The 25,043-nt window shown below is 39.2% G+C and overlaps 1 protein-coding gene across 1 annotated transcript; it reads left to right on the forward strand.

Moving 5' to 3' along the window:
• Positions 1-14,590: 14,590 nt before the first annotated feature.
• On the forward strand, positions 14,591-19,828 carry LOC148304529 (uncharacterized). Its single transcript, XM_088268129.1, has one exon. The coding sequence runs from the start codon at positions 14,591-14,593 to the stop codon at positions 19,826-19,828; it is 5,238 nt and encodes a 1,745-aa protein (XP_088124255.1).
• The last annotated feature ends 5,215 nt before the right edge of the window (positions 19,829-25,043 follow it).

Consider the following 25,043-nt stretch of genomic DNA (forward strand, 5'->3'; position numbering starts at 1 on the left):
TTGAGTGTGGCCAAATCTTTGTCAAAGATAAAATAATCAAAACATTGTGAATTAAGGAACCAGTCTAAAAAAGTACATAAAAATAAAAAATAATACATTTTGACATGTCAACACGGTTGAAGAGAATATAGAGGTCTGGGTGAATACAAGGTCTATGACCCGTCATAGGCTGGTTAAGAGATCACTTGAAACACGTGCAACATTCACCATTCTACACATGATTGACAACCACACTACTTTATATTTTTAAACTCCTACATATATTTCTTGAATGTTTTTCGCAGGTACTTTGTGGCACATTTTATAAACTTTATAAAATAAAACAACTTTTTTTTAACCAGTTTTTTATATGTACATTTTATCCAACCAGTTTCGACAAGAACCTTGTCATCATCAGGGTTTACGTACTAAATTTAGTACATTAACCCTGATGATGACAAGGTTCTTGTCGAAACCGGTTGGATAAATTGTACCAATAAAAAAGTGGTTAAAACAAAGTTGTTGTATTTTATAAAGTTCCTACATTTATGATCGACCTCATGTCATTTCACGACAGCATCATCCAAAATGTTGTGAAAATGTGATTAAATTATAAGGAGTATATATATATTTTTAATATCATTGTCACCATGGGTGTATATTATTTGCCACATCATTATTTTTTTTAAAAGCCCAAACGTTTTATACCTTAAAAATACAAATTTATTTACCGGTGATCAGTAATGGAATTAAGACATATTTGCCGGTAAACTGGTTACCGAAAACTGGTAATTCTTGCTCTAACTATGTGAATTTTCATATAAATATATATTTTATAGGTATACCGTTGATATTTATGAAATAGTTGTCAAGATTCTGCGAAATATTTGCAAAAATATAAAAATGATTATTATACAAACTTCTGGGATTTTTTAAAGATAAATTATTACATTATTTAATAAAATAACTACGTATCGATGTTGTAAATATATTATTTATTACGAAAACAGGATTTTTTATGAAGTCATAATTTAAATACCATAATATGTAAACAATTCCGGCGAAATCTTGTCGTGGACATTTTGTTATCAACGATATTTTTGTTTACAATTAGAACACTATGAGTGAAAAACTTCAAGAATTCCGTTTTAATATTTTAAAGTCGAAAAAAACGTGGATTAAATAAAAAAATATTAATAATGGGTCCATAAAATATGAATTTCAACAATTTTAATATAACATATACTAAATTTCAAACCGGTTTGTGCTTTATAAAATTTTTCAACATATCGCAGTGTTAGGAACAACTGTTTTGTTTGCAAAAAATGGTATGGGATTACATGCAAAGATGTGTGTATCATACCCATATTTACATTTAAAAAATGGTAATAGGGCACTTGAATTATATTTATAGGCGTCTCAATTTGAGCCACCTGTAATAAACAACAAGCCAAATGTAGGACAACAGCGAACCAAATGGATAGGTCATAATATAAGATTTTTAAAGTGGTATTACACAGAGTGAACGATGAATGATAAGGAGATTGTTATATTACCATGCCACAAAGTTAACAATTCTTATAAAAAAGAAACATTATATAAGACACCCAGGCCTGTTTCTTAGGATTGCAGAAGGCATGTGTGAAGACACAAACTACAGAGGACGACCCGCTTCAACTACATGGATCAAATAGGCCTTTGTCAGGATGTTGGATTATTGGCTAATAAATTAATATGAAAAATCACAATACTATCGGTAACCTTCTTATTGAAATCTGTAGGGAACTAAGGGAGATATTAAAGTTTAAACTTAAGATATTTGAACATAACGAAAAACGTGAGTTCACATACGTCATCAAATTTCCGTCATTGAATGTTTTATGACGTTATATGGTTTATTGTCTATGGTTTAAAGAGCTGTAATAGTAGTAGTATGGATTGTTTGTTTACCACTACACTACCATTTGTGTTATACAAATATGAGGGGAGGGGGTGGGGGTGGGAGAGTGGACCATAGACATCAACAAATAGAGCCGCCAATAGTTTAGCAATGACACCAACATTAAAATAAGTCCATCGTTTCTGTGACGTCATTCATTGCCAACTTACAAAAATAACGTTTTTTCGAAGGCAAGTCTTCCAAAAGAAAATGATGAATGAAAATATTGATTATATCGGCTGTTGTAAACACAAAACGAGTCTTACACAATCCTTTATAAGTTAAGTATGTTAAATTCGATATTCTTCCCGAGTGATAATACCCTATTACAATATATCCGACATGCGTTGTAGAGAGTGCACAGTGCGAACAAATAAAGTGTCATTTTAACACTTTATTGACCAACGAATTTTTAACCTTTAAGGAACAAGGTAGTTATCTTTTTTAGATTTCTATTGTATAGTCTGTTGAAAGTGTTAGTGTCTTTTATATTTTTAATTTCTAAAGGAAGGCTGTTGATTTTTTTTATTCCTGAGTATCTGTAATTTTAATGATACTATTTTGTGCAGCATTTGGGCATTTTAAAATTATTTTTATCTCATTTTTGCATTTTTTTATCTATCACCATTCGGACACATTCCAGACCCGGTCAAGGCAAGTTTTTTTGTCTTGTCTTTGATATATAAATTAGGATGTGGCTCGAAATAACATATTGCAAGTGTGAAAAAGTCGTCTCCTGTTATACCGGTCCAAGTTATAACGCAGTCGGCCTGGAGAGGGGGAGTGGAAGGGAAGGGGATATTTCGCTCACTCCTTTCAAGAACGTCATAAATAAAAAAACTTGATTTTTCAGGAGGTCGTTTTAAAAAAAAAATACATTATATTAAAAATTAATATCAAGCCTTTTATTGAACTTTTTACTGTGCAACAGATCTTTTTAGGTAAAACCTTAAGGTTTTTTCTACATTTAAAAAATATTTAGTATATTTAAAAAAATAATTAAACAATACCTTTTCTTAAAAATACAAAAATAACACTTTCTGCCCTGAAGCGGGTAAATATTAAGTTAAAAATATGTTGCTTTTACTGGGATATAGTACATTTTCTGGGCATTCCGGAAACATTCATAATTGAAAATTGACGATTTTTGATTTATGACGTTCTTAAAAGGAGTAAGCGATTTGTTCACATTTAAAATTTTAATTGCTGCCATTTCAAATTATTTTGTCCGCCTGGAGGTCCCGGGTTGGAGCATATATTTTAATAAAGGGTCTCTACCAAATAAAACCTTCATTAAACCAACCATAGATGTCTCCCGTGAACTCTAACATGAAGCGTCATGAAATTTATGATATATGTAGTGGTGTGGTGGTAAAACAAGGGTAGAATAGTGAATTTTATACGTGTGTAAAGTGATCAATTAACCAGCCTATGACAGGTCAAAAGACTCATGTAAAAGACAGCACATTCACATTTATTTGACATCCTCCCAACATATGAGATTACAAATACAATGCTTCAAATAATGTTTAAAACGACTCACAGTAACACCAAACCGATTCTAAACAGAGAAATTAATCATTATGATACACGAGGACATAATAAAATACAGGTAAATCCGATAAACACAACTATGTTTGGAGTAAGGCCCTTACAATATATTGCATATACCCAAATTAACCATCTGCCTGACAAACATAAAATATAACCCAGTCAGGGATCCAAAATGACTTAACTGAAAAAATACTTTATGGAAAGATAGTTAGTTGTGTTAGTGATTAGTTATATAGTCTCATTTTTTTCCTTTAAACATGCTTTTACCTTATGTTTTTATATGCCTATTTACTATACCTTTTATTGTTTTATATTTTACATTTTGCCCTGTGTTTTATTATTTGTTTTTCTGACTTGTTAACCTTAATCCCATGTCCGAAAATGAGCACTGGTAATTACTCATCGGGAATATTTTATATGTGACGTATGTATGACATATGTTTAAATAAATAAATAAATACCGAGACATCCATTTTCTTCTTCATCTTTGTTGAGATATCAAAAAAAAGTATCGCTCACTCCTTTCAAGAACGTCATAAATCAAAAAACTTGATTTTTCAGGAGAACGTTTTTAAAGTTTAAAAATATAATACAATGAATTAAAAATAAATATCAATCTACTTACTGAACTTTTTACTGTGCAACAGATCTTTTTAGGTAAAACCTAAAGGTTTTTTCTCCATTTGAAAAATATTTACTTTAAAAAAAAAATTAACAATACCTTTTCTTCAAAATGCAAAAACCACACTTTCTGCCCTGTAGCGAGTAAATATTGAGTTAAAAATATGCCTCTTTTGCTGGGATATAGTACATTTTCTGAGCATTCCGAAAACATGCACAACTGAAAATTGTAAATTTTTGATTTATGACGTTCTTGAAAGGAGTGAGCGATATATAAACCAGTCATCTTCAAAAGAAAACAAAATTCCAGGCCCGGACCTGCCACAAGGAAATTAGGCGCCAATTTGAAACTTTTTATTTAATTTGTATTTTTCATTACCTGACCTACGTTGTAATATGTCAAAATGTAAACACACCGGTAAAAATGTTCAAAGTCATTGTGAACGTGACACAGTACATTTTATTACACAATACTTTTATTAATAGACCAGGAATAGATTTGACCATAAACAAAAATAGCTTTTGAAATGTGGCGTAGGTACTTGTTGTACCGTGTCTATGGCCGATTCAATGCACGATAATTTGACATCCACGCTTGTCAAAACCAGTTTTTAAAATGCTGACAATGCAATAATATACGTATCAATTATATTGTAAACACAAAGTGAACGATGAACGATAAGAAGAGTGTTGTAAACACCGAAAAAACCATGTAAATATTTGTGGATTTAACGTCTAGTTTGTAGAACTCCATTTTAATGTATATATTAAATATTACAATCAAACAGAGATTTTTAGAGTCTACTAAATTGTATTTTATTATTAAAAACACAAAAATAAAATTTACGACAATTGTTTCACATTTTCAAAATTCATTCATTTTCATCATTCAAATCCTTATCCGTACCTAATGGTGCATAGGGCACTGCATCATGTAAACGCAGTGTATCTTGATCGTTGATACATGAAGGAAAGGTGATCAGCCCTCCGCTTCAGGTACCAGTACGGGACAATATTGAATAAATATTACTGTGAATAAATCACTTATCTTTATTTTAATAAAATCCCCCCCCCGGGTATCGAATCTAGGACCTCCAGAACTGTTGCCAGGACCTCCAGAACTGTTGCTAACCATTACACAACGGAGGCGGACAAATTTTCATGTGTTTTTAACAATAAAATACAATTTAGTAGACTATAATATAAAGTAGACTATCTGCGTTTGATTTTAATATTTAATATGTAAATTAAATTAGACAAATTAGACGCCAATTCTACAAATATTTTCATATTTACATATTTTATAAATATTTACATAGATGTCGTTTTTAAAAAAAAATTACTGATAAGTGGAGAAAATCCAGATTTCTGAGCAAGTATCATATTTGGACTAATCTTTTTTTCTTGTGTGTATATTATATATATATATATATATATATATATATATATATATATATATATATATATATATATATATATATATATATATATATATATATATATATATATATATATATATACATATATTATATTATAGGTTAAAATAGGTAAAAACAATAAAAAAACCTATGTAAAAAGAACTCCACCGATAAGACACATGCGGTAGCTTGGCCCTGCAAAAAAAAATGTTTTAAATTTTTTTAACATATGTACACAGTATATGTATTTATATGTATGTATGTATGTACTCAAAATGTTATGATTTACAAGTAATATGGTCAAAATTATCGCCAACAAAATCTCTTGTGGCCCCCATACTAAAAACATTGGAAACCCCTGACCTATAGTAATAAGTTCAATGCTAAACGTACAACCATGAGGAAGTAACGATTTAAAAATAATAATTAACGTTTTATAAATCCAATCCCTAAGGGCTTTGTTAATCGGACATAAATGAAATCGATCAACATACATTTGTTGAACGACTATTCTGTAAAAACGGTTAATTTTTAAACAGGTGTTAAAATAAGAGTAGATACAAAGATTACTATTGTACCTTGCATTGATAACTTAAGGGTGTAATCTCAAATATACAATTCAGTACGAGATTTTTTTTTTCATTTTTTTAACTCCCTAACTTTCAATATATTTTTTTTCTTTTCACAACCATTTTCAATTTTCAAAACAATGGATCATTCTCATGATGTATTATTTTTGGCTAATAAATTAATATGAATAATCACAAGACTATCGGTAACATTATTATTGAAATCTGTTCATAAGTTAGAGAGATATGAAGATTTGAACATTAGATATTTTAATAAAACGAAAAACGGACACCGCCTATACGTCGTCGAATTTTACGTCATCAGGTGTGTTATGGGGCGTATCCCTTTCTGTATCTGCTTTATAGAGCGGTAATATTAATAGTGTGGATTTGTTTCTGTGACGTCGTTCGTTACCAACTTACGAAAACAACGTTTTTACGAAGGCAAATTTGGCGAAAGAAGATGATGAATGAAAATATTGATTAGGCATATCGGCTGCTATAAGCACAAAACGAGGCTAATACAATCCTTTATAGGTTGAGTTTGTTAAATTAGATATTCCTCCCGAGTGATCATACCCTATTACCTAAAGCAGTGGTTCTTAACAGTGTCGGAGGTACTGAACCCCACCAGTTTCATATGCGCGTTCACCGTACCATTTATTATAAAAATAAAATGTATTTTTTTTTATTCAAAACATATTTATACACACATATATAAAATATATATAAAACCCTTATCCGCACCCCAATGATGCATAGGGCACTGCGTCATATAAACGCAGTGTTATCTTGATCGTTTACACATGAAGGAAAGGTGATCAGACCTCCGCTTCAGGTACCAGTCCAGGGTAATAATATTGAACAAATATTACAGGGAAAAAATCACTTACATTTATTTTACCCCCTTGGGAATCGAACCCGGGATCTCCAGAACGGTAGCCGAGCGTGCTGACCATAACACCACGGAGGCGGACTAAATGGACAAAACCATTTTAACATGATCAAATAATGAATATTTACTGCAAATCAGTGTGACTTTTGCTGTTGCTTTTCAGAGACCAGTTCAGAAATGCGCGGCTTTACCTTGGCAAGTCTCTCTCATGTCATATTCTCAACATTTTCTGTTCCTTTTCTTAGTTCTTATATCCAGAATCCTAGAAAAGGATTGCTCAAAAGGATTGACCATAACGTCCATCGAACCCAAATAAAGAACCACTGGTCTAAAGCTATAAAAACATTATTCTGAATATTATTGATATTTAAAGCATTTACTTTGTGGTTAGTTTTTTATGTCTACCGGTTTCGAGACGTACCCGTCTCTTCGTCAGGACAATTACTATTACAGCATGCAAACAATATCACCCTTCACCACCATAGCACCATTTACATACCTAAAACTACACAAAATTTTTGTGTAGTTTTAAAAATCTCGGTGAGTGGTTATATACTAATATTATTGACATTTTGTAAAAAAATAAATAAATTTAAAAACTTTTTAAATTAATGTTTTACTTAAATACCACTATTTCTTAAAATCTACTGTGACACGTGTTTCGATGCATTCCGCATCATTTTCAAACACCGTATGTGAAGCTAATTCTAAATTTTAGAGTTGGGTCCTTGGGACGTTGAAGGTTGAAGAGGGGTAGTAGCTGTTTTTTATTTTTTATTTTTATTTCTTATCAGAGGGAACATAGACAAAAAGGGGGAGACTTTAGTCATTGTCATATTGTTAATAATGGGTTTATTGTTATTTATATTCTTATGAATTTCTATTGTTTCAAAATGTTGTAGTTTATGGCTTTTCGCATTGATTATTTTTAGGATTTCTATGTTATTGTGGTTAAATTTGTGATCATTATCTATTAAATGGTTAGCGAATTCCGAAAAATTATTATTTCTCAAACATAATTCATGTTCCCTGATTCTTGTTTTGAATTTTCGGGAAGTCATACCAATATACGAACTTCCACAGTTCCACACAGAAAATGATGCGGAATGCATGGAAACACGTGTCACAGTAGATTTTAAGAAATAGTGGTATTTATTAAGTAAAACATTAATTAAAAATGGATAGATTTTACCACAAAGTGACTGCCGAATCAATTAATGAAATTTAAAAACATTATTTGTCTCACAACGCTATGTCAATAGATTCTTCCACTTCCCGAAAATGATACTATCTTGATCAAAAAGTTCCAGGAATCACCACCGTGTGGTGACCTCAGTCACCCGATTTGAGTTTTTTTTTTCTTAGGTTGTTACATCTGTCAATGATATTCTATAGTAAGTACCTACATTCCCCATTAACGATTGTACACTTGGCCTCAATCTCAACTATTGTTTTCTCTCATAACTATTACTGCACATTTTATAACTATTACCTAAGTACCTAGAATTGTCTAGCTATGCAAGGACCCTCAGCCCATTTAATCATCACAGTAGTTTAAAAATGCCATAAGAAGGCGAAAGTTTCATTCAATTCAAACCCTTATCCGCACCCGATGATGCATAGGGCACTGCATCATAAAAACGCAGTGTTTTTTATCGTTAACACATGAAGGAAAGGTGATCAGCCGACCGCTCCAGGGTATTATTACATTAAATAAATAAAACATCGATAAAATGACTTATATTTATTTGACGCCCCCTGGGAATCGAACCCGGGACCTCCAGTAGCCAAGCATGTTGACCATTACACTACGGAGGCGGATAAGGCGAAACAATTGTCACAAATTTTGTGTTTTTAACAATAAAATACAATTTAGTACACTCTAAAAATATGTTTTTTAAAATTTTAATATTCAATGTATAATATAAACTAAAATGGAGTTCTACAAACTAAACGGCAAATCTAAAAATTACTGTGTTTGACTATTGAAATGTTATATGATTATATGTCAGTTTTCTACGAATTTAATTTTGAGGTCTTTTAAGGAAATAATGAGGTGAATTGTTGTATCTGAGGCACCTTGAGGCGTGGTATGGACCACTCTCAAGGCAGCCAACCTAGCTGAAGAAATGGGTGAATGCAAGAAGGTCGACGTCCAATTATTACATATTACGGTAAGTGTGATGACCCGTACGTTGAAATAATACATCACTGTAGAACGGGGCTACTTGAACTTTGATGTGTTACTTGAGCCAAGTACAAAAAAGAGATTTAAATCTGTATTTGGTCTACAATAATGAACGTATCGTGACAATAAGTGTCACCTGTCAGGGAAACAATGAATCATGTCGATACGTAGATTATTGTAGACCAAATACAGATCTATTTTTTTTGTACTGGGCTCAAGTAACACATCAAAGTTCAAGTAGCCCCGTTCTACGGTACTTTTTTTATGGGGGAGTGGTTTCTAACTTTTTGACCAACGAATCCTGTCTGACCCCTTAGGCCTGCCCTGTATTTTAAGTTGTGCTGTACCTGGTTACTCGTTGTGTGGCTCAGTCTAGTTAAATGGAATAGAAAGCACACACTTTTTATTTTTTTTTACATAAATAGTATACATTTATTTAAAGAACAATTTTAAACACATTAAAAATATTTTATTTCATAGATCCACCAAGCCATCTTGTGTGTCTTGTCGGTGGAGTTTGTTTTACATGCATTTTTTTATTTACATTTTAACCTAATATACACGCAAATAAGAAAGAGAAAATAAAGAATATAAACTATTTTACAATGTTCAAGTAGAATTAACTATTAAATAAACTTCTGAAATGGATAATTTCACAATACTTTTGTAGCGATGAAAATATTAAAATTCTTTATTTTAAATATATACATATATATATATATATATATATATATATATATATATATATATATATATATATATATATATATATATATATATATATATATATATATATATATATATATATATATATATATATATATATATATATATATATATATATATATATATATATATATATATATATATATATATATAATGTTGACTCGATTGAGGCACAGTGGGCCAGTCTCAAATCGGCTCTCAACTCTTCCGCCAATGAGGTTCTTGGCCCCAGGATAGGAGAAAGACCCCATTGGATGTCAGATGAGACCTGGGGAAAGATGGCTGAGCGCGCTCACTTAAAAGCACTGAGGGACAGTGAAAGTGACCCCTACCAACTGGACACCCTCAGAGATGACTACAGGCGCCAAGATCGTATAGTCAAACGATCATGCAGACTCGATAAGCGCCGGCATCTCGATTCTCTTATTGTAACGGCGGAACATGCTGCCCAAGGAAATGACACGCGGAAATTATTCCAAATAACAAGGAAGATCTGCGGAAAGAATTCGGTAACCCCTGGAGCTGTGAAAAACACAAATGGAGTTACCGAATCTGACGCGGATCGTATAAAGGAAATATGGCGTGATCATTTCCACAGGGTCTTGAATCGCCCTCCTCCTCCAATCATCCTCGATATTCCCACGGAGGCTGCGTCAAGCATTCCGCGGGCGGTCGCCATACCTGATGGTCCACCGACACAGGCAGAAATTATAGCTGCCGTGTCGAAATTGAAAAATGGGACTGCCCCTGGTGTTGATGGTATCCACCCGGAATTCTTGAAATGCAGCGTTACTGGCATTATTGGCCCTTTACACCAATTAATGTCCAGTGTGTGGGAAGAAGAGCGATGCCCTAGAGACTGGGTAAATGGGGAGATTACCGTGTTACATAAGAAGGGTGATCCACTCAACTGTGACAACTACCGCGGCATTACGCTACTCAGCGTACCTGGGAAGGTGCTTGCCCACGTAATCTTGCAGAGAATCCGAGCCCCCATTATGCAGGTGCTCAGAGAAAACCAGGCAGGGTTTCTGCCTGGCAGGTCCTGTGCGGATCAAATCCATAATATTCGTCACATTCTACAGCAGAGCCAGGAATTTAACAGTTCTCTGGCGATGTGTTTTGTAGACTATGAGAAAGCGTTTGATAGTCCGCACAGGCCCACACTCTGGAAAGTACTGGAAGCTTATGGGGTGCCTGCGAAATTAGTGGAGCTAATTAAGTCCCTTCACCTCAATAGTGAATGCCGAATGAGAGTTGACGATGTTGTCACGGATTGGTTTGGGGTCTCTACCGGAGTCAGACAAGGCTGCGTCCTTGCACCGTTTCTCTTCATCATCCTCATGGATTTCATTCCTCGAAAGTCATTACCATCTGACCGAGGTATATCCATCTCCCCCTCCCGGAAACTCTGCGACCTAGAGTACGCAGATGATGCTGTTTTAATTGATGACTCCGTCGAGGGTCTTCAATTGATCGTCGACAGGGTAAATAGGTACTCTACGCACATGGGGCTTACAATAAATGTTGCAAAAACCCATGTGTTGTGCAACAGCTCATGCCTAGATGCCCAACAACCCTTGACGTTGAGTAACCAGCGCATCGAAAGGGTCGAGAGTTTCAAGTACTTGGGAGTGTACGCGACTGAAAATGGCAGCCTTCAAAAGGAACTGGGAGTGCGATTAGGACTCGCTGGGTCCGCATTCAACAGTATGAAGGCTGTCTGGAGATCGGATTTATACTCGGTGAAAACCAAATGCCGCCTATACAATGCCTGCATTGCTCCTGTTCTCTTATACGGCTGTGAAACATGGCACCTTACAAGGGCCCAAAGCAGCCGTGTACTAAGCTTTGAGAACAGGTGTTTGCGGAGAATCTTAGGCGTGCGGTGGTTTGACTTTGTGAGGAATGAAGAGATAAGGCGTAGGACGCAGCAAATCTTGGTCACAACTGTCGTCAAAAAAAGGCGATTCAGTTGGCTTGGCCACGTACTCCGCATGCCTCCTGAGAGCCTTAATCAAGCTTGCCTCTTTTACAAGGCATCAGGTTCGCGCCGCCCAGGACGACCATTGCTGACAACTCGTCGGCAGTTCTCGTCAGAACTTCGCGACGCGGATCTGACTTGGGAGGATGCAAGGGAGCTGGCAGCCGACAGAAAAGCCTGGAGACAGTTTGTGGACTCCATATGCTCCACCTAGGGAGCGGATATGGTTATTATTATATATATATATATATATATATATATATATATATATATATATATATATATATATATATATATATATATATATATATATATATATATATATATATATATATATATATATATATATATATATATATATATATATATATATATATATATATATATATATATGTCCGCCTCCGTAGTGTAATGGTCAGCACGCTCCCGGGTTCGATTCCCAAGGGGGGTAAAATAAATATAAGTGATTTTTTCACTGTTATATTTATTCAATATTACCCTGGACTGGTACCTGAAGCGGAGGGCTGATCACCTTTCCTTCATGCGTAAACGATAAAGATAACACTGCGTTTATATGACGCAGTGCCCTATGCACCATTGGGGTGCGGATAAGGGTTGTATTATTATTATTAATATTATTTTTTATAATATATATATATATATATATATATATATATATATATATATATATATATATATATATATATATATATATTTATAAATAAATAAATATAAATATATATATATATATATTTATATATATATATATATATATATATATATATATATATATATATTTATAAATAAATAAATATATATATATATATATATATATATATATATATATATATATATATATATATATATATATATATATATATAATATATATATATATATATAAATATATATATATAAATATATATATATATATATATATATATATATATATATATATATATATATATATATATATATATATATATAATATATATATATATATATATTATATATATATATATATATATATATATATATATATATATATATATATATATATATATATATATATATATATATATATATAGATATATATGAATATTTATATATACATGTTATTTTCAATTAATCATTTCGATGACAGCTTATTATTTCCGCATTTCCCTTCATTGGATTAATTACTTGATATTATCTTTTACAAAAAAATACTGGAGCAACAATTACACAAAAAAAATTGAATTGACATGAATATGACCAATGAACAAAAAGTTGAATACGACATTTAAATTTTTTTTGGTTGTCATATTAGTCTTATATCTAATACGATAAAAAATTTAGTTTGTATACATTTATTTAAATCACAATTTTTAACATATTTAAAAAATATGTATTGCAAAGACCCACTAAGCCACCTTGTGTATCTTGTCGGTGCAGTTCTTTTTAAACACAAAAAAGAGAGAAAAATTAAGAATACATATAAAAATATAATATAAAACCCTTATCCGCACCCCAATGGTGCATAGGGCACTGTGTCTTATAAACGCAGTGTTATCATGATCAATTTACTTATGAAGGAAAGGTGATCAGCCCTCCGCTTCAGGTACCAGTCCATGGTAATATTGAATAAATATTACAGTGAAAAAATCACTTATATTTATTTTTACCCCCCTTGGGAATCGAACCCGGGACCTCCAGAACGGTAGCCAAGCGTGCTGACCATTACACTATGGAGGCGGACAATACATAGGCTGAAGAATACATACGGTTTACAATTTTCTTAAAATTAACTCTTGACCATTTACCCATTCCTTTATGTAGCCGACGTAAAGAAAATGTAGACTTAGAAATAGAATTAATTAGCTTAGGGACCTCGGTATGTGTTAGCAATGTACTACCCCCTCAATAAAGACTGAAATGTGTCGCTTTCGGGGGTGGTCTTTGCCCATACCGAGGAGAAATTAGCTCTAGGCTAGATTAAGCTATTTTTAAGACATTATTATAGACTGAATAAATTGTAAAGTGTATACCGCTCTGTGGTGCGCGCTCGACTGCGCCGAAGTAGCGGAGTGGGGATGTCCTTATACGTGCTAGAGGGAGACGGTACGCGAATGCCCTCGCTCCCTCTACGCCGTGATTGGCGGACATACCCCCCTCCGCGATTGGTCAGGCACGGCCGGGCGGCGCTACGGCGAGGCACCCAGAGCGGGTATATATAGGGGAATATTCGTCATAATAAATCAGATTTCGACCGACTACCGCTGCGTTTTCTTCTCTCCGCCCCGCTTCTTCCCGACTTCGCTGCCCGCCCGGACTCATCGCCCCTCAGGAACATTCGACCGCCGCTACCCCCTGGACTTGGACTCGGATTTACTTTGGAGCTGACTGCACCCGGACTGGACGACGACGGAGCCGCCGCGACGACCCGACGGAGCGATACCGGACTTACGACCCGGTTGCCTGCTGCGTGCAGGTTGCGACTGCCGGTGCTACGTACCGCCTTCGCCGGCGATCGCAAGGGATCTCTGGGCTTTCGGTGGATCTCTACGCGGGTAGATTCACCGTCGAGCGCGGCCGCGGACTGAGACTTGCCCGGCCGCTCTGCGCTGACGCCAGCACCTGCGGCATCTACAGTACTTTGTGCTGCGGCGCGATTGCCTAGTCGCCGCGTCGCGTACAAGTTGGTCCTTCGAGCCGGATCTTCACCGCAGAGCGCCTAGAGATGACTTCGAGAACCCCATCGCTTCGCTCAGGGAGAGGAGGCACACCACCCAGAGAAGAACCGCCAATGGAAGGAGACTCTGTCGAATCGGATTCGTCAGAGGACACCGTCCAAAGGCTAAGAACGCAAGTTCGAAATCTCCGCGCTACACTACGAGACGTCGAGAGCAGCCGCGGACGCGCGGACGCGAATCCCGAGCCCGCGGCGCGTACAACAGACATGGACAACATCATGACAGTATTATCGAGGATGGCGGTACTATTAGAGGCTTCGCAAGGAAGGAGCCCGGCTTCAGTCCCAGAAGACGTCAGCAGGGTCGGCGCTTTGATCGCGCGCCAGTCCACTGCCAAGGATTTACCCGTCTTCGCCGGAGAGCCGCAGGAATGGGCCACGTTCAAATCGCAGTACACTCAGTCGACGGAGATGTGCTGCCTTTCGGATCCGGAGAACCTCCTGCGTCTACAACGCGCATTGAAGGGACGAGCTAGAGAATCGGTATCATCATTACTCGTGGACCCGAGCCAAGTAGGCGTCATAATGAAGACGTTAGAACTTCACTACGGTCAGCCAGACATCGTTGTGTCATCACTATTGGAAAAGGTGAGAAGACTCCGCTGCATACAGAACGACGGATCGACGCAGGCATTAGTGGACCTATCGAGTGCAGTTCGGAACGCGATAGCGACCTTGGAAAGCTTCGGCGGGGACTACATGTCGACGCCTCAGCTGCTAAGCGAGCTAGTGAGCAAGTTGCCGCTGTGTATGAAGTTTCTATGGTGGTATAGCAGAAGGGGAGACCCCACAAGGCCCACCGCGAAGGATTTCGCGCTGTTTTTGGAAGACATGACGGAATCGGCAATGATAGGCGGCGGTATAGAGCCGCACGTATATAGCGGAAAAGACAGACAGCGCGAGAGGCCTCACAAGCGGGAGCAGGTGCATACAGTGATTTCTGTGGAGAAAAATGTGAATAGTGTCGTGTCATGTGTTTTGTGCGGACAGAGCCACTGGTTGCAATCTTGCCAGGAGTATCTAGAGTGTAGTGTCACAGAGAGATGGAACATAGTGCGACGGAAAAATCTGTGCTACGCGTGTCTAGCGAATACTCACCGGTATGTGAGTTGCAAAAATACGAGGAAGTGCGGCGTCGATGGGTGCCGCCGAACGCACCACAAAACACTTCATACGAGGGATCGAGCCGAAGTGCGCGAAGCTCGATCCGACCCAGAAATAAGAGCGCCAGATAGCAGCGCCCGCCGGGATTCGCCCGCTGCTGCCGGCACCGGGGGCGCTAGACCACTCGCGGACGAGAGACAAGCCGCGAGTACGAGCGAAAGGAACATCGACTCCGGACACAGTTCCCGAGTCTACAACTTGGTTACGAGCACGCACGCTCGTGAGGAGCCAGTGCTCCTGAAGGTGATCCCCGTCACCCTAAGCGGTCCGCGCGGAGAAGCGGACGTCTATGCATTGCTCGACGAGGGATCAACCATAACACTGCTGGACTCGAAGATTGCCAACGACATCGCGGAACCAGGGGGTGCCCGAGGATTGAGGATTCACGGTGCTGGCGGGATGTGCGTTACCGATGCAACTTCGAGGAAGGTGACACTGGAGGTGCGCGGGACTGCGAAGGGACAATTCTCGCTCCGTGCAAACACGATTCGGAAGCTGCATCTACCGCCACAACCGGTGGCTAGTATAGATGGTAGGGTGCAGCATGTGCGCCCGCAATTACTGATCGGCCAGGACAACGCCTCACTTATTGTGTCAAGAGAGGCGCGTAATTGCGGGAACTACATCGCCTCCGAGACGGCCCTGGGAACGGTCGTTCATGGGGGGCGATTCCGCCAGACTTGCGTCAATACTCTGATGGCGTTAAGTGCGGACCAGAGGCTGGAAGAGCTAGTCCAGCGGAACTATGCTGTGGATGCGCTGGGAATATGCGCTGCAGCGAAAATATCGCGCCAGGAGGCGCAAGCCATAGAGGTCATGAAGGCTACGACCCGTTTCCTACCTGAAGGGCGGTACGAGACGGGGCTTCTATGGAAGGAAGGCGGGCCTTGTTTGGAAAACAATCGCCGTATCGCGCTGAACCGCTTCTCAAGCTTGGAGAAAAAGTTCAGAAAGGATAGTCAATTCGCCGGGGCCTACCGAAGGAAGATTGAAGAATATCTCGCCAAGGGGTACGCGCGGGAATTGGCAACGGCCGAAATAGAGGACACTTCGAGTGGGCGATGGTACCTCCCCCACTTCGCAGTAACAAACGTAAACAAGCCCGACAAATTACGTATTGTGTTCGACGCCGCCAGCTTTTGTAACGGGGCCTCATTGAATGGCATGTTGGCCAATGGACCGGATCTCCTCTCATCGCTTGTGGGGAATATCATGCGATTTCGCGAGGGGAAGGTCGCGCTGGCGGCGGACATAAGGGAGATGTTTCTCCAAATAAAGATAAGGAAGGAGGACCAGCGGGCGCAGCTGTTCCTCTGGCGAAATAATCCCGACGAGGAAATTCGGGAGATGGTTATGACGTCTATGACGTTTGGCGCTGCATGTTCCCCGAGCAGCGCCCAATATGTGCGGAACCGGGTCGCGGAAGACCACGGGCAGGACATGCCCGCCGCCAGAGATGCCGTGCTTCGAAAGTTCTACATGGACGACTACATGGATGCTGTGGATCGCACGACAGATGCGATTCGATTGCGCAGAGAGGTCTGCGAACTTCTACAGCGGGGCGGGTTTACCCTCGCGAACTGGGCGAGTAACGATCCCGCAGTCCTAGAAACAATCCCCGAGGAATTGAGGGGCAAGTGCGCGCGAGACATTATCAGCGGAACCTCGACGACTGAGAGAGTTCTGGGGATAAAATGGGACCCGGTGACTGACGAGTTCCGCTTCAAGTTTGCGGCGTCACGGGAGGTCCCGGCCGGGAGGCCAACGAAAAGGAAAATCCTGAGCGAGGTCATGAGCATATTCGACCCGCTCGGGTTCGTCGGGTGTTTGACGATACGCCCACGGATTCTACTGCAAGATATCTGGCGATCCCACATAGGGTGGGACGAGGAGATAAGCATAGAACAGGCAGATAAGTGGCGCACTTGGATAAACATACTGCGCGAGACCGAGTGCGCCATCCCGCGGCGCGTGGCGAGCAAGGGCCAGCAGGTAGAGCTGCACGTGTTTTCCGACGCATCGGAACAAGCTAGCTGCGCCGTTGCGTATATCGTAGAGGACACCGCCGCCGGGAAAAGGGCGACATTTGTGGCCAGCAAGTGTCGGGTGAGCCCGTTACGGGCGCTGTCAATTCCACGCCTGGAATTGCAGGCCGCGCTTATAGCTGCGCGGCTAGCAGCAACCATCAAGAAGGAATGCGGCGTACAACTGCGGGAAACATTCTATTGGACGGACTCCATGACGGTGCTGTGCTGGGTCCGGAGCGATTCCCGCATCTACACGCCGTTTGTGGCCCACCGCCTGGGGGAGATAGATGAGCTCACGAAGGCTCGTGAGTGGCGGTGGGTTCCAGGGAAACAGAACCCGGCTGATCTCGGGACACGAGACGGCGAGATACCGGACATATCGCCGACCGGTGTATGGTTCAGCGGGCCAGAATTTATTAGAAGAGGAAGGGATGAATGGCCGCCGCTCAAGGTGACGACGGCAGCATCTCAATCAGAAGTGGAGCTTAAGTGCGCGGACAGCGCTATCGTTATGACAATGCTCCCCGACGAATTACGGTTTTCGTCGTGGAGACGTCTAATCCGGACTACGGCGTGGGTACTGCGGTTTGTAAATCGGTGCCGAAAAGGGAGTCCGGGGAGCGCTACGCTCACGGTCCAGGAGCTCGAGGAATCAGAAAGGGCATGGATAAGGATATGCCAAGAAGACAGCTACCAAGCCGAGATAGCTGCAATCAGACGGGGGGAGTGCCTCCCGCGGGGGAGCCGCTTGATAGGGCTGACCCCGTTCCTAGATAACGAAAGCGTCCTGCGAATGGGGACGCGCATAACCAAAGCGCCCGCTGTGAGCGAGCCCATGAAGGCGCCAGTAATATTAGACGGCGCACACGCATACACCCGATTGATGATCCGGCACTACCATGAGTCGCGACTGCACGCAAGCACGGAGCGAACACTCGGCGAGATTAGACAACAGTTTTTCATCACCCGACTGCGGACCAATGTGAGGAAAGTAATCTACGAGTGTCGCTTCTGTAGGATGCAGAAAGCGCGACCGCAGCCGCCGCTCATGGGACAATTGCCAGCCGGCCGCCTGGATCATCACGTCAGGCCGTTCACCCATTGCGGGGTGGACATGTTCGGGCCCGTACACGTCACGATCGGAAGGCGACGTGAGAAACGGTACGGGGCCCTGTTTACGTGTATGGTGACGCGGGCGGTGCACATAGAAGTCACACCGTCACTGAGCACCGACTCGACGATACAGGCGCTGAGAAGGATGGCCGCTCGCAGGGGGCACCCTAGTACCATATACTCGGACAACGGCACTAACTTCAGGGGAGCTGACAAGGAGCTCGCGGACGCCATGAGAGGAATGGCTGAGGATCCCGAGCTCCAAAACGAGGCCACGAAGAGGGGAATCGAGTGGGTGTTCAATCCGCCATCGGCACCTCATATGGGGGGAGCCTGGGAACGGCTCGTCCGGTCAGTAAAGAGGGCGCTGATGGCAATACTTAAAGAACAGTACCCTCGGGAGGAGACGCTAATGACGGCGATAGCGGAGGCCGAGTATACAGTTAATACTCGCCCCCTGACACATGTTTCGCTGGATAGCCGAGACGCCGCCCCTCTGACACCGATGCACTTCCTCATCGGGTCGAGCGGGGCCCAACCGCATTTGGCGGACTACAGAGGCGTACCGCCGGGAATATGCCTGAAGAAGCAATGGCGCGTGGCACAGAAGCTAGCGGATGCTTTCTGGAAGAGATGGATGCGGGAGTATCTTCCGACGCTACAACAGAGGCGAAAGTGGCAACAGGCTGCCGCACCTATTAGGGTCGGCGACATCGTGGTGATCACGGACGCAGCCCTGCCGCGGAACGAATGGCCGCGGGGGCGCGTCATAGCAGTCACCCCGGGGAAGGACGGACAAGTGAGGAGCGCCAGGGTCCAGACAGCCGCCGGAACATACACGAGACCCGCCATCAAGCTCGCCGTATTGCTGCTGGGAGACGACGTCGGCGCAAGGATGCCTCCTCGGCAGGGGGGAGTGTAGCCGACGTAAAGAAAATGTAGACTTAGAAATAGAATTAATTAGCTTAGGGACCTCGGTATGTGTTAGCAATGTACTACCCCCTCAATAAAGACTGAAATGTGTCGCTTTCGGGGGTGGTCTTTGCCCATACCGAGGAGAAATTAGCTCTAGGCTAGATTAAGCTATTTTTAAGACATTATTATAGACTGAATAAATTGTAAAGTGTATACCGCTCTGTGGTGCGCGCTCGACTGCGCCGAAGTAGCGGAGTGGGGATGTCCTTATACGTGCTAGAGGGAGACGGTACGCGAATGCCCTCGCTCCCTCTACGCCGTGATTGGCGGACATACCCCCCTCCGCGATTGGTCAGGCACGGCCGGGCGGCGCTACGGCGAGGCACCCAGAGCGGGTATATATAGGGGAATATTCGTCATAATAAATCAGATTTCGACCGACTACCGCTGCGTTTTCTTCTCTCCGCCCCGCTTCTTCCCGACTTCGCTGCCCGCCCGGACTCATCGCCCCTCAGGAACATTCGACCGCCGCTACCCCCTGGACTTGGACTCGGATTTACTTTGGAGCTGACTGCACCCGGACTGGACGACGACGGAGCCGCCGCGACGACCCGACGGAGCGATACCGGACTTACGACCCGGTTGCCTGCTGCGTGCAGGTTGCGACTGCCGGTGCTACGTACCGCCTTCGCCGGCGATCGCAAGGGATCTCTGGGCTTTCGGTGGATCTCTACGCGGGTAGATTCACCGTCGAGCGCGGCCGCGGACTGAGACTTGCCCGGCCGCTCTGCGCTGACGCCAGCACCTGCGGCATCTACAGTACTTTGTGCTGCGGCGCGATTGCCTAGTCGCCGCGTCGCGTACACTTTATTTTGCCTTTGATCCATATTTTATTTTGACCTCTAACATCCAAATTAAAAATGTTCGGAACGATGTATTGCAGTGTTCGACTCCCATATTTATTGTTAATTCTTGGGACTATCAAACCTTCGTTGTGTGTATATCGTGTATCATGGTTGTGTTCTAAAAGATTTCGATATTTTTGTCTAGTTTGTTGTTTAAATTTGTTTGTTGCCTGTTTGATAAGTTGGGAGGCAGCATTTAATTTTGCGAAGTGCCCTATCTTATATGAAACCGTCCCATGACTCACTTTCCCTTTTGCGATTTAAAATTATTAAAAGATTATGGAAAATGTGAATATAACAGTGCATAATAAAAAGCATTACGCCTTTGTTGTACCTTGGATTCATTCCACACATCCTCATTTCTAAAAGACGTTTCTTAACAAGGAAGAAAAACTACCTGCATAAAGAAAAAACGTCTTGTTGAATTTAAGACATGTTGTTTTTACGGTATTTCCGTTTTTTTTTTGGACAAACTTTTAATTTTTTAGTGCGGAAAACTTAACCCTTTGACTACCGAAATCCGATATATCACTCACTTCTTTCAAGAACGTCATAAATCAAAAAACTAGATTTTTCAGGAGAACGTTTTTAAAGTTTAAAAATATAATACAATGTATTAAAAATAAATATCAAGCCACTTATTGAACTTTTACTGTGCAACAGATCTTTTTAGGTAAAACCTGAAGGTTTCTTTCTCCATTTGAAAAATACTTAAAAAAAATTAAACTATACCTTTTCTTCAAAATGCAAAAACAACACTTTCTGCCCTGTAGCGGGTAAATATTGAGTTAAAAATATGCCTCTTTTGCTGGGATATAGTACATTTTCTGGGCATTCCGAAAACATGCACAACTGAAAATTGTCGATTTTTGATTTATGACGTTCTTGAAAGGAGTGAGCGATATGGTATAGGCTTTCGCGCTTAGGAGTTATTTTATACATTTTTGACGTCTCAATAAAGGTAAAGAAGAATATGAAAGTCTGAGCATTTACAGAGCTTACGACCGTTAAAGGCTTGGTTTAGTGAACACTTTACTCGCGTGTAAAATAATTTGGACACAAAACTGAAAATTTTGTTGATTATAACTGTCAAATTATAAGCAAAGTATTTTTTTTTTATCATGTTTCCAGGCAGGTCTATTAATTAAGTAAGCGAATTTAATCCAATATTTGGACCTTGCATGCGTATACAAATATAAAGAGAATTTGATTAATAAAAGCTTTCCCAATTACAACAAAGATGGCGGTTGTGAGCTCACATGTACTGTGTCACGAGTTTGATCTATCTGGAGTTCCAAAAATTGAGTAGTGTGGTTGTGAATCATGGGTAGAATAGGTGAATGTTACACATGTGTAAAGTGATCACTTAACCAAGCCTAAAACGGCAGCAGGTCTGTAAATGTACAGAGTGTTTATATATCGCTCACTCCTTTCAAGAACGTCATAAATAAAAAAATCGTCAATTTTGAGTTGTGCATGTTTTCGTAATGCCCAGAAAATGTACTATATCCCAGCAAAAGCGGCATATTTTTAACTTAATATTTACCCGCTACAGGGCAGAAAGTGTTGTTTTTGCATTTTCAAAAAAAGGTATTGTTTAATTATTTTTTTAAATATACTAAATATTTTTCAAATGGAGAAAAAACCTTCATGTTTTACCTAAAAAGATCTGTTGTACAGTAAAAAGTTAAGTAAATGGATTGATATTTATTTTTAATATATTGTATTATATTTTTAAACTTTAAAAACGATCTCCTGAAAAATCAAGTTTTTTGATTTATGACGTTCTTGAAAGGAGTGAGCGATATGTGGAGTTCACCCATGTTTCGAATGCCTAGTGAGTACAACTCATGTTTTAGCCAAGTTGACATTTTCAATTGCGGAAAATCTGTGTTGAAAAGTCGAATGGTGAGCATATTGTCCTCTCAGGATCTTTAAAAACTATGCTTCTCAGCATTGTATGTATGTCCCTACTAGAACTAACATCACACACACACTCACACACACACCCTCTTACACACATTTTCTCTCATAAATACGTGTTTATTTGCTAGATCTACACTAAATATTTTGTACTAATCTTTATGTTTCTGTGGTTAACTGTAATTGGCTTGTTTAGTATTTATCTTGCGAGTGTTTTTGCCTAGAATTTTCACTCATGAATTACATGAAATTATAGTAACTTTAAAACATAAAGAGTAAATCCACTCACAAGTAGGCATAGGCTATGAAACTTTTAAAGTTGAAGCCTGAGTAGGGACATGATAAACGGTGTTGCATAAGCCGTAGCTAGATTTCAGAGTCACTTGGACGTTAGGTAATTCAAAAAAAAGTATTTATCTTTAAATGTTTTATTTTTACATATGTTACTGTTGTAAACCCAAATAAACAAATAAAAATTAAATAAAAAATTAAATAAAAAAATAAAATATTACGAAAGACATTTTACTTTTGAATTATGTATTTATGTTTAAATAGCGGTATTTCTAGCGTTGTAAGTTCTGGTAGTCAGAGAGTTAAGATATTCATGTTTAATGAGGGTGTTGTGCAGTATTTTTTTGTGAATAATTTTAAAACAAACAAAAAAAACTCCAACAGCATACGATACCGCCGAGATGTATTGTAATTTTGTAATTATTAGCATTCCATTAAAATACGATTAATTTGAGAGAAAAAAATCCGCTGAGTATATGGGTAAATCCTTGAACATCTTGGAAATAATTTCTAACAATTTTATTTTTCAATTTTATTCAACAATTTATTTAATAAGTGTATTGTATTGTATTGTCCATGTATAAAAATAATGCAAATTTTCGTTTGTTCATAATCTTACATCAACTAAAGTTGATAAAAAAAAATATACAACATTTTGAGTGTGTCCAAATACTGGTTCACAAATCAGGATTATCTCCAATTAAAGGAGTTATTTTTCATTTCTCATCAAAGATGAAGAAGAATATGGAAGTCTAGGCATTTACGGGGCTGACGACCGTCATAGATTGGCTGGTTTAAGTAATCACGTGTAACATTCCCCAATTCTACCCATTATTGACAACCGCACTACTCAAATTCTTGGAAGTTCAGTATATATGATCCAATTTCGAAACATTGTTCTTGAATCACTAGAACTTCAGAACTAGAGACATCTATCGGTGAGATGAAAAGAATGATGATAAAAGTTAATAATTATTTCGATCCAACGTTGCATAAAAAAGCGAATAGAAGCAATAGACATCAACAAATAGAACCGCCAATAATTTAGCAATGTTACCAATATTAAAATAAGTCCATCGTTTCTGTGACGTCATTCATAACCAACTTACGAAAACAACGTATTTACGAAGGCAAATTTTCCACAAGAAAATGATGAATGAAATTATTGATTATATCGGCTGTTATTAACATGAGTATGTTAAATTAGATATTCCTACCGTGTGGTAATGATCCATTGTGAATACGTTCATAAACACAGTATCTGCGTATACGTACGTATATGAAATTGATTTGATTTGAAAATACGAAAATATTGACCATATTTTGCCAGGTTTTTTGGTGCCAATTAAAAAACCGCAAATCAACTAAATAATGATTTTGTTTAACAAATAATCAACATTAGAGAAATAATAAAAAAAACTCATTATCTTCCTTTTTTACTTCAAGGTTCCCCGAGTTCAGAAAAAAATGTTAAATGTTTACCGTTAAAAGACGTTCTTTAGAATCAGTAATGACATAACCAGTTTATTTTTAATTTAATTGAACGTATGAAAAAACCTTAAGCTACAATTGGATATTTAAAAAGTGCCGATATCATAAAAAATAGTTCCGCGTACATGATAAAAAATTGACAATACATTGTGCCTACTTATCGTCTCTTATATCAAATCGTCAATAGTCGCAGAATACAAAAGTCACGAATAATTGAAAAATTCAACTTAAGGCCCAGCATTCGTTAAGACGAAGAAGAATATGGAAGTCTAGGCATTTACGGGGCTTACGATCTCCATAGGCTGGTCTAAGTCAACTACTTTACACTAGATTTTCTAATAATTTAATTATGCACAGATGTAAAACAACGGCAGCGTTAAACCATTATACGTACGTAGGTAAAAAAAACTTCCGGAAACCTTAAAATGTATGAAAAAATTATCAAACCTTTAAAACTAAATTTAAAAAAAAACATATAAAACTCACCCCCTCACCACTCACACCTAGACTCCATATCAAGGAATATTTTAGTTTTATTTTTAATTTACTTTATTTATAAAAAAAAAATAATTAAAAAACGAACTTCCTCTCTAAACACAAGTATCTACTTGT

This window comes from Brachycentrus maculatus, unplaced genomic scaffold (assembly GCF_059751285.1).
Source record: "Brachycentrus maculatus isolate JH-2025_06_01 unplaced genomic scaffold, ASM5975128v1 h1tg000313l, whole genome shotgun sequence".
NCBI lineage: Eukaryota > Metazoa > Arthropoda > Insecta > Trichoptera > Brachycentridae > Brachycentrus > Brachycentrus maculatus.